Source organism: Phyllobates terribilis, unplaced genomic scaffold (genome assembly GCF_046119375.1).
Source record: "Phyllobates terribilis strain yellow unplaced genomic scaffold, ASM4611937v1 Scaffold_5__5_contigs__length_657084704, whole genome shotgun sequence".
Taxonomy (NCBI): domain Eukaryota; kingdom Metazoa; phylum Chordata; class Amphibia; order Anura; family Dendrobatidae; genus Phyllobates; species Phyllobates terribilis.
This window is the reverse complement of record NW_027362765.1, coordinates 421,640,620-421,659,417: the sequence shown is the minus strand read 5'-3', so window position 1 is coordinate 421,659,417 and position 18,798 is coordinate 421,640,620. Positions and strand designations below refer to the sequence as shown.

Below are 18,798 nucleotides of genomic sequence, written 5' to 3'. Positions count from 1 at the left end.
GAATGACTCGGATATCACCCGCTACCCTGACGACGACTTGAGTATCATCGCCAGCAATGGTCAGCCCGTGCCACAGATTGGATTTAAAGAGGTGACCATTAAAATCGGTAGAGTCGAACTGGCAGCACAGGGACTGATCATTGTAGACATTGACAAACACGAGAGTCACCCAAAGATAACTCTAGGAACTAATGTAATTGAAAATTGTCTTGCAGAGGTGATTTTCCTTTTACAACAGGTTGCCAAGAACGCCAGCTCCGGCCAGCAGCGAGTGCTCCAGAAAGAGATCCGGGCACTGATGCGACGGCAACAGATAGAACTCTCCGGTGGTGAGATTGGTAGCGTAAGAATGTGTGACCCTTTCCCTATTGCCATGCCCCCAAAAAGTGAAATGATGATTTGGTGCCGGGCAGCTATTGGTCTGAGAGGTAGAGATTACCAGGCAATGGTAGAACCAGTTTACTCAGACAGTAGGCCCACCATTTTGACAGCATGGGGGGTGTTCAATGTACGCCATGGGAGGGTGCCCGTTCGCATAATAAATATCGGGAAGAGGGAAGTGTACCTGCCCCGGTATGCCACGCTAGCCAAATTGTATACCATCAATCAAAATTCCATACAGTCCGTAGAACCCTTGCCTCCATCTTCCCCGGAGGAAGGTAACGGCTCTAAAGAAACAATGGAGGACTGGTGTCAGCAACTACATTTGGGTACTGACTCCACTCCCTCACACCAGAAACAGGGAGTCTATCGGGTGGTTCAAGAGTACGAGAGAGTGTTTAGTAAACACCCGTTAGACTTCGGGCGAGTCAAGGGGGTAGAACACCACATCCCCACGGGAGACCATCTTCCCATAAAAGAGAGGTATCGACCCGTACCCCCTGCACACTACCAACACGCCAAGGGGATGCTTAGGGACATGAAGGAGGCTGGGGTGATCAGGGATAGCTGTAGCCCCTGGGCAGCTCCACTAGTCTTAGTCAAAAAGAAAGACAACACCATGAGGATGTGTGTAGATTACCGGAAAATTAACCGTATCACACACAAGGATGCGTACCCCTTACCAAGAATAGAGGAGTCTTTGGCTGCTTTAAGATTTGCTAACTTCTTCTCTACCTTGGATCTCACTAGCGGGTACTGGCAGGTTCCTGTAGCAGAGGCGGACCGGGAGAAGACCGCATTCACCACCCCGATGGGACTTAGCGAGTTTACCTGTATGCCGTTCGGACTCTGCAACGCACCGGGAACCTTCCAACGATTAATGGAGTGCTGTCTGGGCCACAGAAACTTCGAGACGGTCCTGTTGTACCTGGACGATGTCATCGTATATTCCAAGACTTATGAGGACCACCTGAAACACCTGGCGGAAGTGTTCGAAGCTCTGGCAAGCTACGGCTTAAAGGTAAAACCCTCCAAGTGTCACCTCTTGAAACCAAAGGTGCAGTACCTGGGACACGTGGTGAGCGCTGACGGAGTGGCTCCCGACCCTGATAAGATCACCGCAATTAAGGAACGGCCAAGTCCCTCCAGTGTAAAGGAAGTGCGGCAGTTCCTCGGGTTGGTAGGCTATTACCGCAGATTCATCCCCGGTTTCACCAAAAAGGCAGCTCCTATGCAGGACCTCCTGATAGGCCAGTCCCGGAAGGCCAAGAACCAGAAGCCGCCCTTCAAATGGGAGAAGTTAGAAGAAGAGTCCTTCCGCCAGCTGAAGATGGCCCTCACGGGGGATGAAATCCTGGCGTACCCTGATTACAGCCAGCCCTTTATCTTCTACACCGACGCAAGTAACATCGGGCTAGGAGCCGTACTGTCCCAGATCCAGCAGGGGAAAGAACGAGTAATCGCTTACGCTAGCCGAAAACTGCGACCCACCGAAAGAAACCCTGAGAATTACAGCTCATTTAAGCTAGAGTTCCTGGCAGTGGTGTGGGCAGTCACCGAACGCTTTAAGCACTACCTCGCTTCTTCCCGGTTCACAGTGTACACGGATAACAACCCGTTGACACACCTGGACACGGCAAGACTCGGTGCCCTAGAGCAGAGATGGATGGCCCTTCTGTCCAACTACGAGTTCACAATCAAATACCGGGCAGGACGCTCCAATACCAACGCGGACGCCCTGTCCAGGATGCCAAACCTACCGGACGAAGGAGAAGATCCAGAGGGACTGGAAGAAGTCGAACTCCCCGCGTTCCACCGTCATGGGACTATCCAGTATTCCCATCGGGTAAGGAGTAAGCAAGCCGCTACGTTTAACCCCTTGCCTCACTACAACTGGGAGGAAACGCAAGACAGTGACCCTGCCGTCCGGCTGGTAAAGGAGATGCTGACTCGGCCAGAGGCTCGCCTTGACCCAGACGCTCCGGAGGAAGCCAAGCAACTGTGGGCTGAGAAGAGTCGACTGTTCCTTTACAAGGGGAAGTTGTGCCGCAGAATGGTTAACTCCCGGACGCATGAACTAATCTGGCAAGTAGTGGTGCCACGGAGAGACGCAGCCATGGTGATGGAGGCATACCACGACGGGGCTGGACACTTCGGATGGAAGAAGCTGGAGTTCCTGCTGCGTGGGCGGTTCCACTGGGTAGGCATGAGGGGAACCATCGAGAGGTGGTGCAGAGACTGTGGCCCGTGCAACCTAAGAAGGAAGGACCGTGCCAGCCAGAAGACTCCCCTGCAGTCCATCGTCACCCGGCAGCCATTGGAACTGGTAGCCTTGGATCATGTAAAACTGACCCCAAGCAGAAGTGGCTACGTCTACGCGTTAACCATTGTGGATCATTACTCCCGGTTCTTGGTTGTCGTCCCCGTTAAGGACTTAATGGCTCAAACAGCAGCTAGAGCCTTCCAGCAGCACTTCTGCCGTCCACACGGGTACCCGGACCAAGTGCTGACGGACCAGGGACCTGCCTTTGAAGCGGAGGTCTTCCAGGAATTCTGCAATCTGTATGGCTGCCGGAAGATAAGGACGACACCCTATCATCCGCAAACTAATGGACTTTGTGAGAAAATGAACCAGGTGGTAATGGATCTCCTGAAAACGTTGCCCCTGGAAGAACGCAGTCTGTGGCCTGAGAAGCTGCCCGATCTGGTGGACCTATACAACCACATCCCGGTAGGTTCCACCAACTGTACCCCGGCTTACCTAATGAGGGCGAGACCTGGTAAGTTACCTGTTGACCTGGAAATGGGAGTCCTGACACCCGAGGACACTTCCCCAGAAGCAGACTGGGACACAGAGAGGCAGCAGCAGTACCGGAAAGTACAGGAGAGCGTGGAGCGAAGTCTCTGTCAGGCTAGGGAAAGACAAGAGAAAACTTACAACCAGTATGCTCCCGCTGTTCCCCTGGTACCCGGAGAGCAGGTCTTGAAGAGGAAAAGACGGCTCCACAAGTTGGACGACCAGTGGGAGAAGGACCCGTACACCGTACTTCCCTCAAGCCACGAGAACCCGAAAGTCTGTACCATCAGTAAAGACGGAGGGGAGACCATAGCCATTGTATCCCGGGATCACCTGAAGAAGTGTCCTGAACAGCTACGGAACCCTGAAGAGGAACAAGAAGACCATCGACCCGTAGAGGAAAGGGAGGATATGGTTAGTACTGTGCTCGGAGACTTCCCTCGGTCCTGGACTCAAGTCAATGGTGCAGTTGTGGTACCCGTCCTCACGTTCCTCCAACCAGCATCCCAAGTGCCTACGGAGCAACAGGTAGAGCTGGAAGAGCAGCCGGTCCAGGAGGCAGAAGACTCCACACAAGCAGAACAGAAGGATCAACCCTCTGCTTATAGTGAGCCTGCCGTACCCCTAGTGAGCCAAAGAGCCGGTAGACAGCTGCCCAGTTTACCCTTGACAGCTCCTACACCCTGTAGTTCAGGGCTAGACAGTCAGCTCCGTAGGTCCACTAGGGCCACTAGAGGCCAGTTACCCGCACGTTGGAGGATTTGAAGTGTATAAATTGTTTTATTTGTGGTTACCTGTTTTTCTTGTTGCTTGTGTATAATTATGTGTTTCTAGTTATTTATAGGGGTCCTTGGTGGATTTACCGGGAATCCTTGTACATGGTTGGAGCGTAACCTAGGAATGGACTAAAAATATGTCTTATATTCTAGGTTCTTCAAAGTAGCCACCTTTTGCTTTGATGACTGCTTTGCACACTCTTGGCATTCTATTGATGGTCTGGGGTGAGCTGGACCGCAAAGTGAAGGCAAAAGGGCCAACAAGTGCTAAGCATCTCTGGGAACTCCTTCAACATTGTTGGAAGACCATTTCTGGTGACAACCACTTGAAGCTCATCAAGAGAATGCCAAGAGTGTGCAAAGCAGTCATCAAAGCAAAAGGTGGCTACTTTGAAGAACCTAGAATATAAGACATATTTTCAGTTGCTTCACACTTTTTTGTTAAGTATATAATTCCACATGTGTTAATTCATAGTTTTGATGCCTTCAGTGTGAATGTACAATTTTCATAGTCATGAAAATACAGAAAAATCTTTAAATGAGAAGGTGTGTCCAAACTTTTGGTCTGTACTGTATACACTAGTGGCCAAAATTGAGGCAACACCTGCAGTTTTTCACCATCACCATTATTTAATGAAAGTTTTCACTGACATACTTGAACACACTTCTGCGATATGTATTCTGTGTTTGTTTATAGTGACCTGGGTGTGATTTAAGACCGATATTGTGCCAGCAGTATTAGACAGGAGTGGTCACCTAAGAAGAGAGCCAAAGCTGTTACTTTAAGAGAAGAAGGGTACAGTTACCGGGAAATTGCAGCACGAATTGGAAAAGGGATCTCACCAGCCAGCGTTCTCAAAGTATGTAAGCGGTTTCAAGAGACTGGTTCGATAAAGAATAAACCAGGTTGAGGAAGGAAGAAGGCTACAACTCCTCAGACTGATAGAAGAATTGTTAGAATCGCCTTAAATAACAGGAAATCAACTGCTGGTGACATCAACAAGGAGCTTGTCAACACTGGAGTGACAGTGTCCGATCGGACAGTTCGACGACGATTGGTAAACGCGGGGTTAAGAGCCAGAATACCACGTAAAAAGCCATTTTTGAATGCCTCACAGAGTCAAAAACGTCTGCAGTGGCCAAAGAACCTTCAAAATGGACTATTGAACAATGGAGAAATGTTTTATGGAGCAACGGCCTGGAGAGGATTGCTTGCCAGAGTGTACAGTACCCACCATGAAGCATCCTCTGAGTGTTATGGTATGGGGCTACATGTCCAGAGATGCAGTTGGTTGGCTGCAGGTATTTGAAGGAACAGTTAATGCTGAAAAGTCCATCAAGGAAGTCCTTCAGCCTAAACTCATTCCTTCGGCACATGATGTATTTGGTGAAGGGACACCGTTTATTTTTCAGCAAGATGGAGCCCCATGCCATACAGCTAAAAAATGTCTCTCTTGGTTCAATGACAAAAATGTCCAGCTATTGAATTGGTCAGGAAACAGCCCAGATCTCAATCCTATTGAGAATCTCTGGGCTCGGCTCAAAAGAGCGGTGTCAAAACAGCGGGCTTCACACAAGCAGGAACTCATTGCTGCCATCATCAAATCATGGTTTCATATCATCACACCATCTGATTTAAACAAACTGGTAGATAGCATGCCAAGTAGATGCCAGGCAGTTGTCAAGGACAAGGGCTATCCAACTAAGTATTAACATTGTAGTGTTAGACATGAAAATAGGACAAATAAATGGCTTTTCTCCCACAGTCATCTGAGTGACAATAGTGTCCAATTTGTTGACAAATGAACAAATTTCCTGCTAATATTGTGTTTATATATGAGATTTTGTTATTTCTACTTGAAAACTTTACTGTGAAATCAAACACATTCATGAAATTTGTATTTGTATTGGCAAAATGATAAAAATTCATAAATCTTGAGGGTGTTGCCTCAATTTTGGCCACTAGTGTATATTTAATATATGTGCGTGTATATATATATATTATATATATAAATATATGCGTGTTTGTGTGTGTGTATATATATATATATATATATATATATATATATATATATATATATATAATATGCGCGTGTGTGTATAGATTATATAGAGAGAGAGAAAGCTAGAGATAGCGGTCTTTTATGTAACTGCACAATATGGTTGGGTCTCTGTCTACATAACACATTTATATGTAGCGCTCTCTTGAGATTTTACATATATATATATATATATATATATATATATATATATATATATATATATATATATATATACACACACACACACGCACGCATATATATATGTTCATGTATATCATAGAGAGAGATGTGAATATACCTGTGTAATATATATACTACTATATATTACACAAGTATATTTGTGTACACATACATATTTATATATAGCAAGAGAGTGTGCTATATATGTACAACCCCTGGCAAAAATTATGGAATCACCGGGCTCGGAGGATGTTCATTCAGTTGTTTAATGTTGTTGAAAAAAAGCAAATCACAGACATGGCACAAAACCAAAGTCATTTCAAATGGCAACTTTAGGGCTTAAAGAAGCACTAAAAGAAATCAAGATTAAAAATGTGGTACTCAGTAAGGGTAATTTTTTGCAGACCAAGCAGAGGGAAAAAATTATGGAATCACTCTAATCTGAGGAAAAAATTATGGAATCACCCTGTAAATTTTCATTTCCAAAACTAACACCTGCAACAAATTAGATCTGCTCGTTAGTCTGCATCTAAAAAGGAGTGATCACACCTTTGAGAGCTGTTGCACCAAGTGGACTGACATGAATCATGGCTCCAACACGAGAGATGTCAATTGAAACAAAGGACAGGATTATCAAACTCTTAAAAGAAGGTAAATCATCATGCAATGTTGCAAAAGATGTTGGTTGTTCACAGTCAACTGTGTCTAAAATCTGGACCAAATACAAACAACATGGGAAGGTTGTTAAAGGCAAACATACTGGTAGACCAAGGAAGACATCAAAGCATCAAGACCGGAAACAGAGGGACTCAACCATAAAGTGCAGTTACATAAAGTTGCGTAAAGTATAGACAGTATAGCAAAAAAACGTCAGGCAGCACTCCAAAAGGTCTTTTAAAAAATATGGACTTTATTAGCCCGTCGTGGCAACGTTTCGGTTGTGATGCAGTGATGAAGGTTGTCCGCAACCGAAATGTCGCCACACCAGGCTAATAAAGTCCATATTTTTTCAAATAACTTTTTGGAGTGCTGTCTGCCATTTTTTTGCTATAGATATAGAGAGATATATGGAAACATATCAGCAGCCAGCCAAAAACCTTCAAATTAAGAAAAAATAGAATTGAAGCAGCATTTCACTGAAAATAAGTGATATAGACTTTATTCCCCCATCTGATCTGGATGGATTCGGCCTTTCTCACTTATTTCCCCTGGAGCGCTGCTTCAACTCTATTATTCAACTTACTCCATTTTTAGCCAGGAGATGTAAAATGTGGAGTTTTATTAGCAGATATGGGTGATACATGCTGTTGTTATTCTGTAGCCTTCTCTCTGGCTCTACACACAGTATATATAGACAGGAGACCCCTTTATATACATTGTCCTCCTTTCTATTATGACCATTTGATAAATGAGCTCTTTGGCTATGTGCCCACGATGCAGAAATGCTCAGGAATTTTTCCTGAGCATTTCTGCATCTCCCTGGCAGAAAAAAACGCATGTGGATTGTACATGCGGATTGTACATGCATTTTCCTGCCAGGGACATGCGGAAATGGAGTGTTATTCACTGACATTTCCGCATGCGGGTTGACAAGCGCTTTCCAAGTGATTAGCATCACTTGGAAAGTGCTTGTGACAACTAGGTCATACTATATAAATCCATGAAAACGGCATGGATTTATATAATGTGACCCGAGAGAGTGGTTAAAAATAAAAAAAATAAATATATACTTACCCTCCGATGGCCCGCGCTGGCTTGTTTCGCTCGGTCCCAGCTGCCGGCAGCGGTGGATTGAAAGACCTGCCAACGTCAGCATCGCGTGACCCGTCACATGACTCTGACGTCAGCGCAGGTCCTTCAATCCACTGTGAAGTGCCGGGAAGCAAGGAAGAGCACACCGCGGGCCGCCGGAAGGTAAATATACATTTATTTTTTATTTTATTCTTTTTTTTTTTTTTTTACAGATTTTTTAATGGTACCTGGGTGTGGATGAGACTCTCCTCTGCTCTACACCCGGGTACCATCCGCACATTAGAACGCGCCAATTAAGCAAGTGCAGATGCAGTCTTGCGGAATTGGCGCGTTCTAATGCAAGTCAATGGAGGCGAAAACGCAGCGCTTCCGCAAAATAATTGGTAGTGCTGCGTTTTTTTCCGCAATGATAGTCCGCAGCGGAAATTTCCGCAGCATGTGCACAGCACATGCGGATTATCATTGGGGGACATGGCAGGCCTTCTACCATGCGTTTTTAATGCGTTTCCGCAGCTGCAAAAATGCTGCAGAAACGCATTAAAAACGCATCGTGGGCACACAGCCTTAGGGTCACTACACTGCTGACCAGAGGCGCTGCCTAGCAACCAGCCTCTGGGGGCGCGTCTCAGAGCACACGCTGAGCTGCCAGTCCCAAGATGGCCACTCCCATTAATGTGATTCTCTTATTTCATAACCCAAATAATTCTTCCAAAGGTGATTTATTTCATGTTTATTATATCTACAGTCTCTTTACTGTAATATACCATAATATGTGTGGAGGTGATAGGTCCTCTTTAAGTCATTAGCAAATTGATTAAAATATTTTTTTTGTTTTGTTTAGGCCACACTTACACAATCAGTATTTGGTCAGTATTTTACATCAGTATTTGTAAGCAAAAACCAGGAGTGGAACAATCAGAGGAAAAGTATAACAGAAACACGTCACCACTTCTTCATTTTTGATCGACTCCTAGTTTTGGCTTATAAATACTGAGGAAAAATACTGACCAAATACTGATAGTGGGACTGTAGCCTTATGGACAGTTTTACAAAAGCAGGATGCTCTGGGCATATTTTCCATAGTCTACACCAATGCTCGTTACCTTTGGCACTCCAGCTGCTGTGAACCAGCCACAACGCACTCAGATCCATTATAGCCAGTGGACATGGCAGACTTTCCACATAGACCAGTGATCTGCTTGGAAAAAAAAATTGCAGCATGCGCTATTGTGATCTTATTTATGGACCAGATTATTCCATGTAAACAGCAGGTAGCTCCTGCTCTCTTCCGATATATGCCGAGGACACGGAGCTAGCCATGTGTTACAAGTTCCAGATGTGATTGGCTTGATTTGTAGTGCACAAGTGAGGCTACGGCCCCACTATCAGTATTCGGTCAGTATTTTTTTTTTCAGGAGTGGGAGCCAAAACCAGGAGTGGGTGATAAATGCTGAATTGGTGACTTGTTTCTATTATACCTTTTCTCTGATTGTTCCTCACCTAGTTTTGGCTCCCACTCCTGAGAAAAAATACTGACCGGATACTGATAGTGGGGCCGTGACCTGAGTGAAAAAGTTGCACATATGTTGCTCAATCAACATTAATCTTTGTGTAGACACAAACTAGGAAATTGTGACCAGATCCCTCAGTGATGTTTCTTGCTTGCAAAGACCAATTTTCATCAGTCTTTTTCATCTGATTTTCCTCAGTGCTTGGTCAGTGTGTCATTTTTTGCCATCAGCGTTTTATCAATTTTTGGGGGGCCACAAAGTAGATTCTTAAAGTGAACCTGACAATTGATACGTGCTGCCCGACCCACAGGCAGCATGTATAAGACACTGGCTCTATGAACTCAGCCAGGTATGTTTGACTCTGAAATGCGGCAGCGTTTCAGAGAAGAATATACTTTACAAGCCGCCAGGGACCGAGCAGCACTGAAGACTAGTTGGACAGGTGGGTCCCAGCGGCTTCTCCTGCAAGCTGCCCAAGAGTGACAGGTCTCTCCCTATACGAAGACGTAGGCAGAGACCTGCTACTCCAGGGAAGATGGCGGAGAGTAGCTGCCAGGGACAAAAACATTCTGGAGACTAGTTGGATGGGCGGGTCCCTGCCGGAGACCCACCTACTTGACTATTCTTCAGGGCAGCTTGATCCCCAGCGGCTTTTAAAGTATGTTTTTGTCTGGAACGCCACAGTGTTTATAGTCAAATTTACCTGGCTGAGATAATACAGACAATGTCTGATACATGCCGCCTTTGGAAAGGGCAACAAGTATCAGCTATCAGGTTCACTTTAAGCTTCTCCTACCAACCAAACATGAAAATTGGAATACACACGGATGGCATCCAAGTGCTGGTCAAGTTTTCCACAGACCCATAGACTTGCAGTGGTGAGTTTGATCCATGACTATGATTTAAAATGGGTAAGTCCCCCTTTTTATTTTTTGCAGACCACACACAAAAAAACCTCAGACAAGTGAACAGTCCCATGAAATATAAGGCCTCTTTCAGGCATCCATGATTTTATTTGGTGCGCAACAATAATAAAGGGTTACAAGTGTCATCAGTGATTTTAGTCAGTGTTTGGTCACTCAGTTTTTTACAATCAGTATTTCATCAGTGTTTTTTCTCTTTGTTTCCTATCCATTGCAATGTTAATAATGCACAACACGCAGATCGTACACTGGTGCCCTCCATTTGCTGACGGTGATTTTCACAGACCCCATAGACTTGTATGGGAAATTTTGATCTGTGAGTCAAATAAAAAAACAATCATATACCTGTGATTATTTTGCATAGATTTAAATTGGTACCTGTTCCATAAATGAAAACCACGGATAGGACTCATACGTAAATAGACCCTATAATGGGAGAACTTTATACAAGGTCATCTTACCGATAATGTCCATTTTTTTTCCTGCTTTTTTACTATAGTATGTAAATGTTATCATTGAGTCCCAATTTGCACCCACATAAGGATTAAGTGACTAAATAGACACAACTCCCCTTTGAAGACCCTAAATCTCACTTCTTGACTTTCTTGTACCAATCTATTTGCATAGGTAGAGTTCCAGCCACTTTGCTCTTTATCATTGAGCTGTATATGTATTTATCTTGGTGCCAGTTTATCCAGACAATTCTTTTAAATGAGGTGTTTGCAAGGGGTGGGGGTGATCCCCTGTTGCTCTAGGCTTAACCTCTTCCTCTCTGGATAAAACAAAAGCTTCCATGCTAACTAATAAACCCACCCAGTAGTCTGTTGGCTTGGAAAGAGCTGAGAAGAGAAAGGTCTGCAATTAAATTCTTATCAGGGGATCACATGAGAGGACCACTTCTCTTTCACTAAAATGTACAATTAAGTGTTTGATCTAGTTCATAAAAACATTAAGCTGTTGACTTTGATATGCACCCAGCACACATTTGCCAGTCATTCTCAATGGCTCGCCCTCATTTCCTATGTTGCTCCTTCCTTAATAAACCACATTAACATGATGCCCCACAAACACTACATGGCTCCAAAGATCAGATAAACTTGTCTGTGTCCCAAGTCTTTTCCTGTTTCAGGAACTCATATGAAATGGGTGTAGACCCCCAATTTAATATCGCACCATCTCATGGACTTGCATCTTTTTATCCAAGTCCCTGTATAGTATCAGACACCAGTCATAAGATTATCACTTTGTCCCAACAGAAAGTCTCCAGGCAGTGTCCGAAAATTTAATTAAACCTACTCAAACAAACTTGCAGCCTCTGATAAAGTTCCTCCCAGTCAGTTTGTCCTACAACATCATTTCAATGACTCTGATACCTTATCTGGAAACAATGAACCCCAAAATGGTTTAGCAGCAATAATATCAGGCTATCTAATCCTAAATGTTGATTCAATTACTTGACACATCTATCATTGAAGGTCAGCCTTCCAAAGATGGACTTGGTGCCAGTGACTTCTGAATAGAGGGATTAAAAGGATGTGACAGTCCCCCGACAATGGAAATTACAGTAACACCTAATAAGCCTATTGTAGACATTGCTCCCAAGTGTTGGCTCCTTACAACTCACCTTGGGCCAGGGGGCTTTAAATATTCCTGGCAGAGAATTAGAAGGTTAGTTGGACATTGGAGAAGACAGAGAAGGACACCTTACACCTGGGATGGAGAAAGGATATTTTTCAGTAGAATGGCTTTCTCAAAGCAGTCACAGAACCATCACCTTGGAAGCTACCACCGAAGCCGCCAACAGCTCTACTACTACTACTACTACACCTCCTAATGTGGATTTATTAAGATTCCAGATGGGCCAAGCTTTCCCCTATGAGAAGGAATATAACACTTCATTGCCATCAGAAATGGAAAAAACGAATGCAGGAACTGACTTCAACGAGAAGGAAAATCACATTGACAACCAAATTGCACTTTATCAAGCTCCAAGCACCCTACGAGACTCCCATGGTAAGAATAATCTCCTTGACTATTCCTTTATAAGCTGCTTTCAATATATATATTTTTTTTATTAAAAAAAAAGTACACATTGACTATTTGATGAGATTTTTTACCTCAGTATTTGTAATCCCAAACCAGGAGTGGGTGATAAATACAGAAGTGGTGACGTGTTTCTATTATACTTTTCCACTGATTGTTCCACTCCTGGTTTTGGCTTACAAATACTGATGTAAAAAATTCACCAAATACTCAACATGTGAACGTGGGCCTTATTATTCAAGGCTAGGTTCACATGACCGTATAAAAAATCTTTCAGAGTTGCATCCACAAAAGAAGGACAATTTATTTTCTCACTTGTCACACCCATAGACTTGAATGCATGAGTAATTTTTGTGAGGAAAATCGTGCATGCTTCAATTTTTTTTTTTCACATGCAGATTCAGTCAGTGAAAAAAAATAGTTCATTTGCACTAATAACATTGGTCTGAGTGCGGCACTTTTTTTTTAATGGATAGCACTCGGACTGAAAATTATGATGGTGTGCGCGAGCCCTGACGGGGGATATTTCTTGTTTGAGGGTTTTTGTTTTCTGCACTTTACAACTTGTGGTCACATTTGTAAACTTGATATATACTGAAGCAGTAGTCTCCAACCTGTTGCTATTTATGTCTCGCGGCACTACAACTCCAAGCCTTCCCCTGATAGTCTTGTCTGAGAATTGTAGTACAGCTAGGGATCTGAGATCATTGTGCCACCAATGACTGTTCTGCATTTATTGTCTCGGTGGAAGTAAATGGACTATAAATGTAATGTGTGTCTGATTTATGCTCGCCTTCTGTGTCTGTGTCCCCTCTGTGCCGGCAGAGATGAGCATAGGGCACAACAGGTTGGAAGTTCTTAGTAAAATATTAAATAGTCCTGGATAACCCCTTTAATGTTTCTCTATAGGCCCCCAAGCCCAAGATGGAGGCCAAAAGTGTTATTTTGCCCTTCGTCTGACACGTATATGCACGCCTACCATTTGTTCTACTGTATAGAAAAGCTCAGCAGTTATGCAGAGGGCCATTGAAAAGAGTCATGCACCATTATGGCATACATTTTTCTGTTTTTGGTGGGTGAATATGTAGATCTCCATACTGACTGGCAACCGTCGGGCACAGTGTGTACATGGCCTTAAGGTGCACTAAAGGTAGGTGCAGACGAGCGTATTTTCAGTGCAAGTGCAATCCAACAAAACGTCAGATTGCACTCAGACCAATGTTATCCCTATATTACTATTATGTAGTGAGCAGTGACAGAAAGTTAATTTTCTCCCAGATTTCTCTATTAAACCCATAAATAGTAATAAAAATGTAATGTCGAGGCCGTGTTCACACTTAGCGTAAATGCAGCTTTTTTTGCTCTTCTTTCTGCACGTTTTCTACAGGTGTCGGCACCACACAACGCAATAACAATCTTCTGATTATGGTGTGTTTGCTGTGTTTCTTTTATAAGTTTTCCTCCTTATTTGATACTTTTTTTGGTGCAGATATGAATCAGAGTTTAATGCTTTACTATTACAGAAAAGCTTTAATTCTACATTTAAAAATGTAACGGAGGTTTTTTTTTTTTTTTTTCATTCTCCCCATAGAAGCTTATAAAGAAAAAAAAAAAGCATCAAAACTGCACAGCTCAGCAGTGTCTTTAGACACAGAGGATGTAGATTTCATAAAATGACTTTCACTTTGCTTGGATATCTAGGCCGTGTTCACATGTAGCGTAAATGCTGCTGTTTAACTGTGCAAAGTGGATGTGATTTCGTGAAAACTGCGCCCACTGTTCGTCTAAAGACGCTGCTGAACTGTGCGGTTTTGTTATTTTTTTTTTCTCTAATCTTCTATGTGGAGCCTGAAAAAAATGCAGGCAAGAAAAAAAATGCTGTTACATTTTTAGGCCCAGAATCAAAGCTTTTCTGCAGTATTAAAAAAGCATTAAAAATGCAGCTTATTGAGGCTTGTATGTGGAACCTTTAGGTATGTAACACAGGTATCCTGTATTCTAAAAAGCACATTAAAAAAACATTCACATTTGCACATTAAATAAGGGGAAAGTCATAAAAATGCAGCAAAAATGTTGCATTATGTTATGATTGTTATGGCGGAGTTAAACTCCCAATCATAATGCATGAACCACACTTGTCTAATTCAGCGCTGGGACCTTACATGTGGGTGCATAGTGAATATATAGGCTAAGCACATTACATTATGAACTATAGTATGATGAATCTTCAGATCGTATTGTTTTTGTGTTTGGCTATGTTCACACATGTTGTGTTTTTCAGCATTTTTTGCTGCAGATTTTATGCAAATTTTCATCTGCGTTTTGCAGTACCAGCAAAGTCTATGAGAAACCAGAATTCTCTGTTCACACAGTATGTTTTGTTGTTGTTGTTGTTGTTGCGTATTTTGTGTCTTTGTTGGGTTTTTGGAAAATAGAGCATGTCACTTCTTTCAGCGTTTTTTCACCCAACCCAGGAAGTAATAGGTGGGGGAAAAAAAACACTGAAAAATCACACCAAAATTTGCATCAGCATTTTTTCAGCGTTTTTGATGGCAAAAAAAAACGCACAAAATACTCAGCTAAACCTGCATTTTTGACGCAGCTGATTTCCTGCAAGAGATCAGTTTTGCTGCAGATTTGTGACGTAAAAAAAACCCCAACATGTGTGAACATAGCCTTTCTGTCTATCCGAGAACATACAACAGTTCAATGCTCCTCAACCTGCGACTTTACTGATCCAAAATTTTAACTCGTAGTTTGTCTTAACAGCCAGAGATGCCATTAAATTAACTAATTTCTCTAAATATATACAATCTGCGGGATCATACACCTGTTCAGTCGCTTAATTTCTTTATATTTTTAATTTCTTATTTTTTCAGGTCTTTCCATATCTAGAAATACATTTCAAGAGGTATCTGCCCAAAGTCCTGTCCAGGAGAAAAGTCCTTTCTCTGACTCTGACAGTATGAAAAGTCCAGGGTCCGTTTCTGAGGATGAGTCTAAATCCACATCCAGACCCAGAACAAAGTTCACCACTGAGCAGCTGGAGGAGCTTGAGAGGAGCTTCAAGGAGAACCAGTACATTGGGTCCAACGAGAAGCAGCGTCTGTCCAAGGTGCTGCAGCTATCAAAGACCCAGGTAGTCTTTCTAGAGATACTATAACAATTTTTGGTTAGTCTGCATTTCCCAAGTTTATCCAGTGATGATAGTATAGGGGATTCACGGGTTGTAATAAGTATCTAAAAGGTCCATTTTCTGCCATCAAACATACTTATATTTTCTTATTCCCTTTCAGATTAAAACCTGGTTTCAGAATCGAAGGATGAAGTTTAAACGAGAAAGCCATAATGCAAGACTTGATTTGGTATACGGAATATGCCTTCCGTGTTACAATTATTCAGACTTTCAGCCCCCACCAAATTTCTCTCTACAACCAAATCTGCCAATACCACTTGCTCATCCGACACCAGTCCATCCCTTTAGAGCACTTCCAACAGCAGTGGTGAGGCCTCCACTCCATTCTGCACCCATTACCCCACCAAATTTTGGGTCCTTCCCATGCCCTCCTGTGCTGGTACATCCAATGCTTAATGATCCAATGAGCCACACATTAAACCCATATTAATTTTCTGTCTAGACTATTGATATACATAATTTATCATGTTATTTTTTTTTTTTATATTTTTTTTTTATTGCTTTTATACACTGCTTAACGGGGGTGTCTGAAAACTAACATCGGTTTTAATTCTAAATGTCTATTTAATGTTTTTGTAATATAATTTAATTATAAAGTCTCTATGGGAGATGACTTTTGGGGGGCTAGGCTGGTCCTTGCTCGCCAGGTGATCTTACAATGTGCACTGACAGTGCGCTCTCTTCCTGGCTCGTCACTTTTCATTAGAGCCGGCGAGGGAGTGCACTGTCACTGTGCATTGAAAATAATATTGTACAGTGACAAGGCAGCTCGTATTGAACATACATCGGAATTGACAACCGATACATGCTAAGTAGAGCTGGGACTAGGATGTCACTGACCCTTCCTTTTGGGGTGGAGACAGAGGCTGTGTCAGAGATTTTAAATAATGTATATTATAAAAGCGATTTGATTATTACAATAAATAGACTTTTAGGATTAATATTAGTTTCAGACCACCCCTTTTAAAAATGACCTTTCATCAAATTTATGTTGAACACACAATGTAGTACTGGCTGCAGATCGAAATAAAACATGTTTTTTTCTTTTCTTTTATTTTGAGTCTCTGCAGAGAATAGCAATCAAATATTTGGCATTTAATGAATTAACCCAGTTAAAGAGTAGCCGTCATCACAATTGTCATCTATCTCCGTGAATTGAGAATTTTGAAAATGATCAGTCCGGATGGAGAAAGGAGCTGATATCTCTGATAAGATACATTACAAAGTTGATTATTTTCACTTGTACTATTGATTTAAGAAATAAAAATTCAAACAATTGTTACTCTTTAAGTCTAAGTGAGTGTTATTAGATTTATTCAATTGTTTTCACAGTTGGATGTGAACCATGCAGCCTAAGTCCACGGCCCCACTATTAGTATTTGGTCAGTATTCAGTCAGTGTTTTATCTCAGGAGTGGCAGCCAAAACCAGGTGAGGAACAATCACCAATTCTGCATTTATCACCCACTCCTGGTTTTGACACCCACTCCTGAGAAAATACACTGACGAAATACTGATAGTGGAGCCGTGGTCTAAGGCCGGTCCTGTGTGTGAAATGTAATGAAACCGCCCTGATCTCCTGGTCTAACTGCCTGCATTATTGCAAAGTGCTGGGAGATTACAGCATAAATTACGCAAACCTTTCATAATACACCTCATCTGTACTGCACTTCTGTGCTGTGTAATGTATCTTCAGTGCTTATTTAGTCTGCACACTCTGGCTGGCAGAACCTGTGGACTATGGTCATGTGTCCTTCTGCACCTTTATGTTGCTGCCTGCTTATGATTGGTCAACATCATACAGCAGGCAGAAGGACACGCCCCCAGTGAAAAAATCAGATAAAATCCACTTGGACTTAACTAAAGTTAACTCATTAGGTGCCAAATATTTGACTGCTAATATCTCTGCAACAGAGAGGAAAAATTGATAAAAATTTTCTCTGCAGCTACAATTTCATTGTGTGTCCAGTTTAAGAAAAACAAATTGTGTGAAAGGTCCTCTTTAAATGAGAATATATTTATATAACTAGCGCGTTACTAAATGATATGAACTCAGTTTGTTGGTTACTGAACTGAAAGAAACTTGAGTTTTAAGGTAGTCCGGTCTAAATTGATAAGTCTGCAGTCACTCTGTGTGACTGCAGACGTATGAATCCCCCCAGCGCACGCCCGCTGCGAGGAGTCACCGATTTCTGAGCCGGGAACGGCAGTGATATATGCGTTATACATACTTTTGGGCAGAACCCATCTAGTGGGCGCTGCCTTGCTCCATACACTTGTAGTGGCTCAATAGTGTGTTGATAGAATTGTCTTAATACTAGTATAGCCGAATTGTTGTTTGCACTGTATCATAATTTACTATAATTCCACTGTTTGCTTCACGCTTTGATTTTGTGCCGTAGGCACCACATATACCTGTGTTAATCAAATAAATATCTGTTGGTTAAGTTACCACTGAGTCATTCTTCTCTTTGCTGTTGCATCCATGTCCCTGTTTACACAATCACCTAGCACTGTGTACTTCTTCTCTTCCATTAGGTCTATGACATCACGTGATTAACAGGTTCAGGACCGCCCACTGTACATAAACGTCGGCGCTGCCCGGGCTCTGTGCAGCGCCGACGTTTAAAAACGGTGGGTGGTCCCGCAGCGCTCAGGACCCCCAGGGTCCTGCTAGCGCTGCGGTACCGGTTCAGAGCGATAGCTCTGACATGTGGCATCATGGGGACCTGAATGGATCAGGTCCCCATGATGTTAACCTGTTCCTATCTTCTAGATGCCGCGATCCATAGTGATCGCGGCATTTAAAAGATAGTAACAGCTGGTGGTCGGCGATCGGGACCCCCCACATACCTCAGGAGCGGCGGGGATCCCGGTGCTGTGACCTCTGACATCATTGAGACCTGATTGGCTCAGGTCTCGATGATGTCAGCGTCACACCAGCCGCCAATCAGAGAGATCACCAGGGAAGTTTGTTTTAGCAACAAACTTTCCCGGGCGATCTGCCTGATAAATACACTGTTTCTCCTCCGATCTCAGTGAGAGAGCAGAGGAGAAACAGTGTGACAAGAGCTGTGTCAGCCTTGCCACTGTGAAAGTAAAAAAAAAAAAATAAAATAAAAAAGAAAGTAAGAGTTAGGGTTAGTGAGTCTGTCAGATCAGTCAGTCCTGTCAGATCAGTCCTGTCAGATCTGTCAG

The 18,798-nt window shown here is 42.9% G+C and overlaps 1 protein-coding gene across 1 annotated transcript; it reads left to right on the top strand.

Annotated features, from left to right (window-relative positions):
• Positions 1–12,077: 12,077 nt before the first annotated feature.
• LOC141271600 (homeobox protein vex1-like) lies at positions 12,078–16,054 on the top strand. Its single transcript, XM_073681644.1, has 3 exons — positions 12,078–12,375; positions 15,285–15,544; positions 15,702–16,054. The coding sequence occupies exons 1-3, from the start codon at positions 12,078–12,080 to the stop codon at positions 16,029–16,031; spliced, it is 888 nt and encodes a 295-aa protein (XP_073537745.1). The 3' UTR covers positions 16,032–16,054.
• Positions 16,055–18,798: the final 2,744 nt, after the last annotated feature.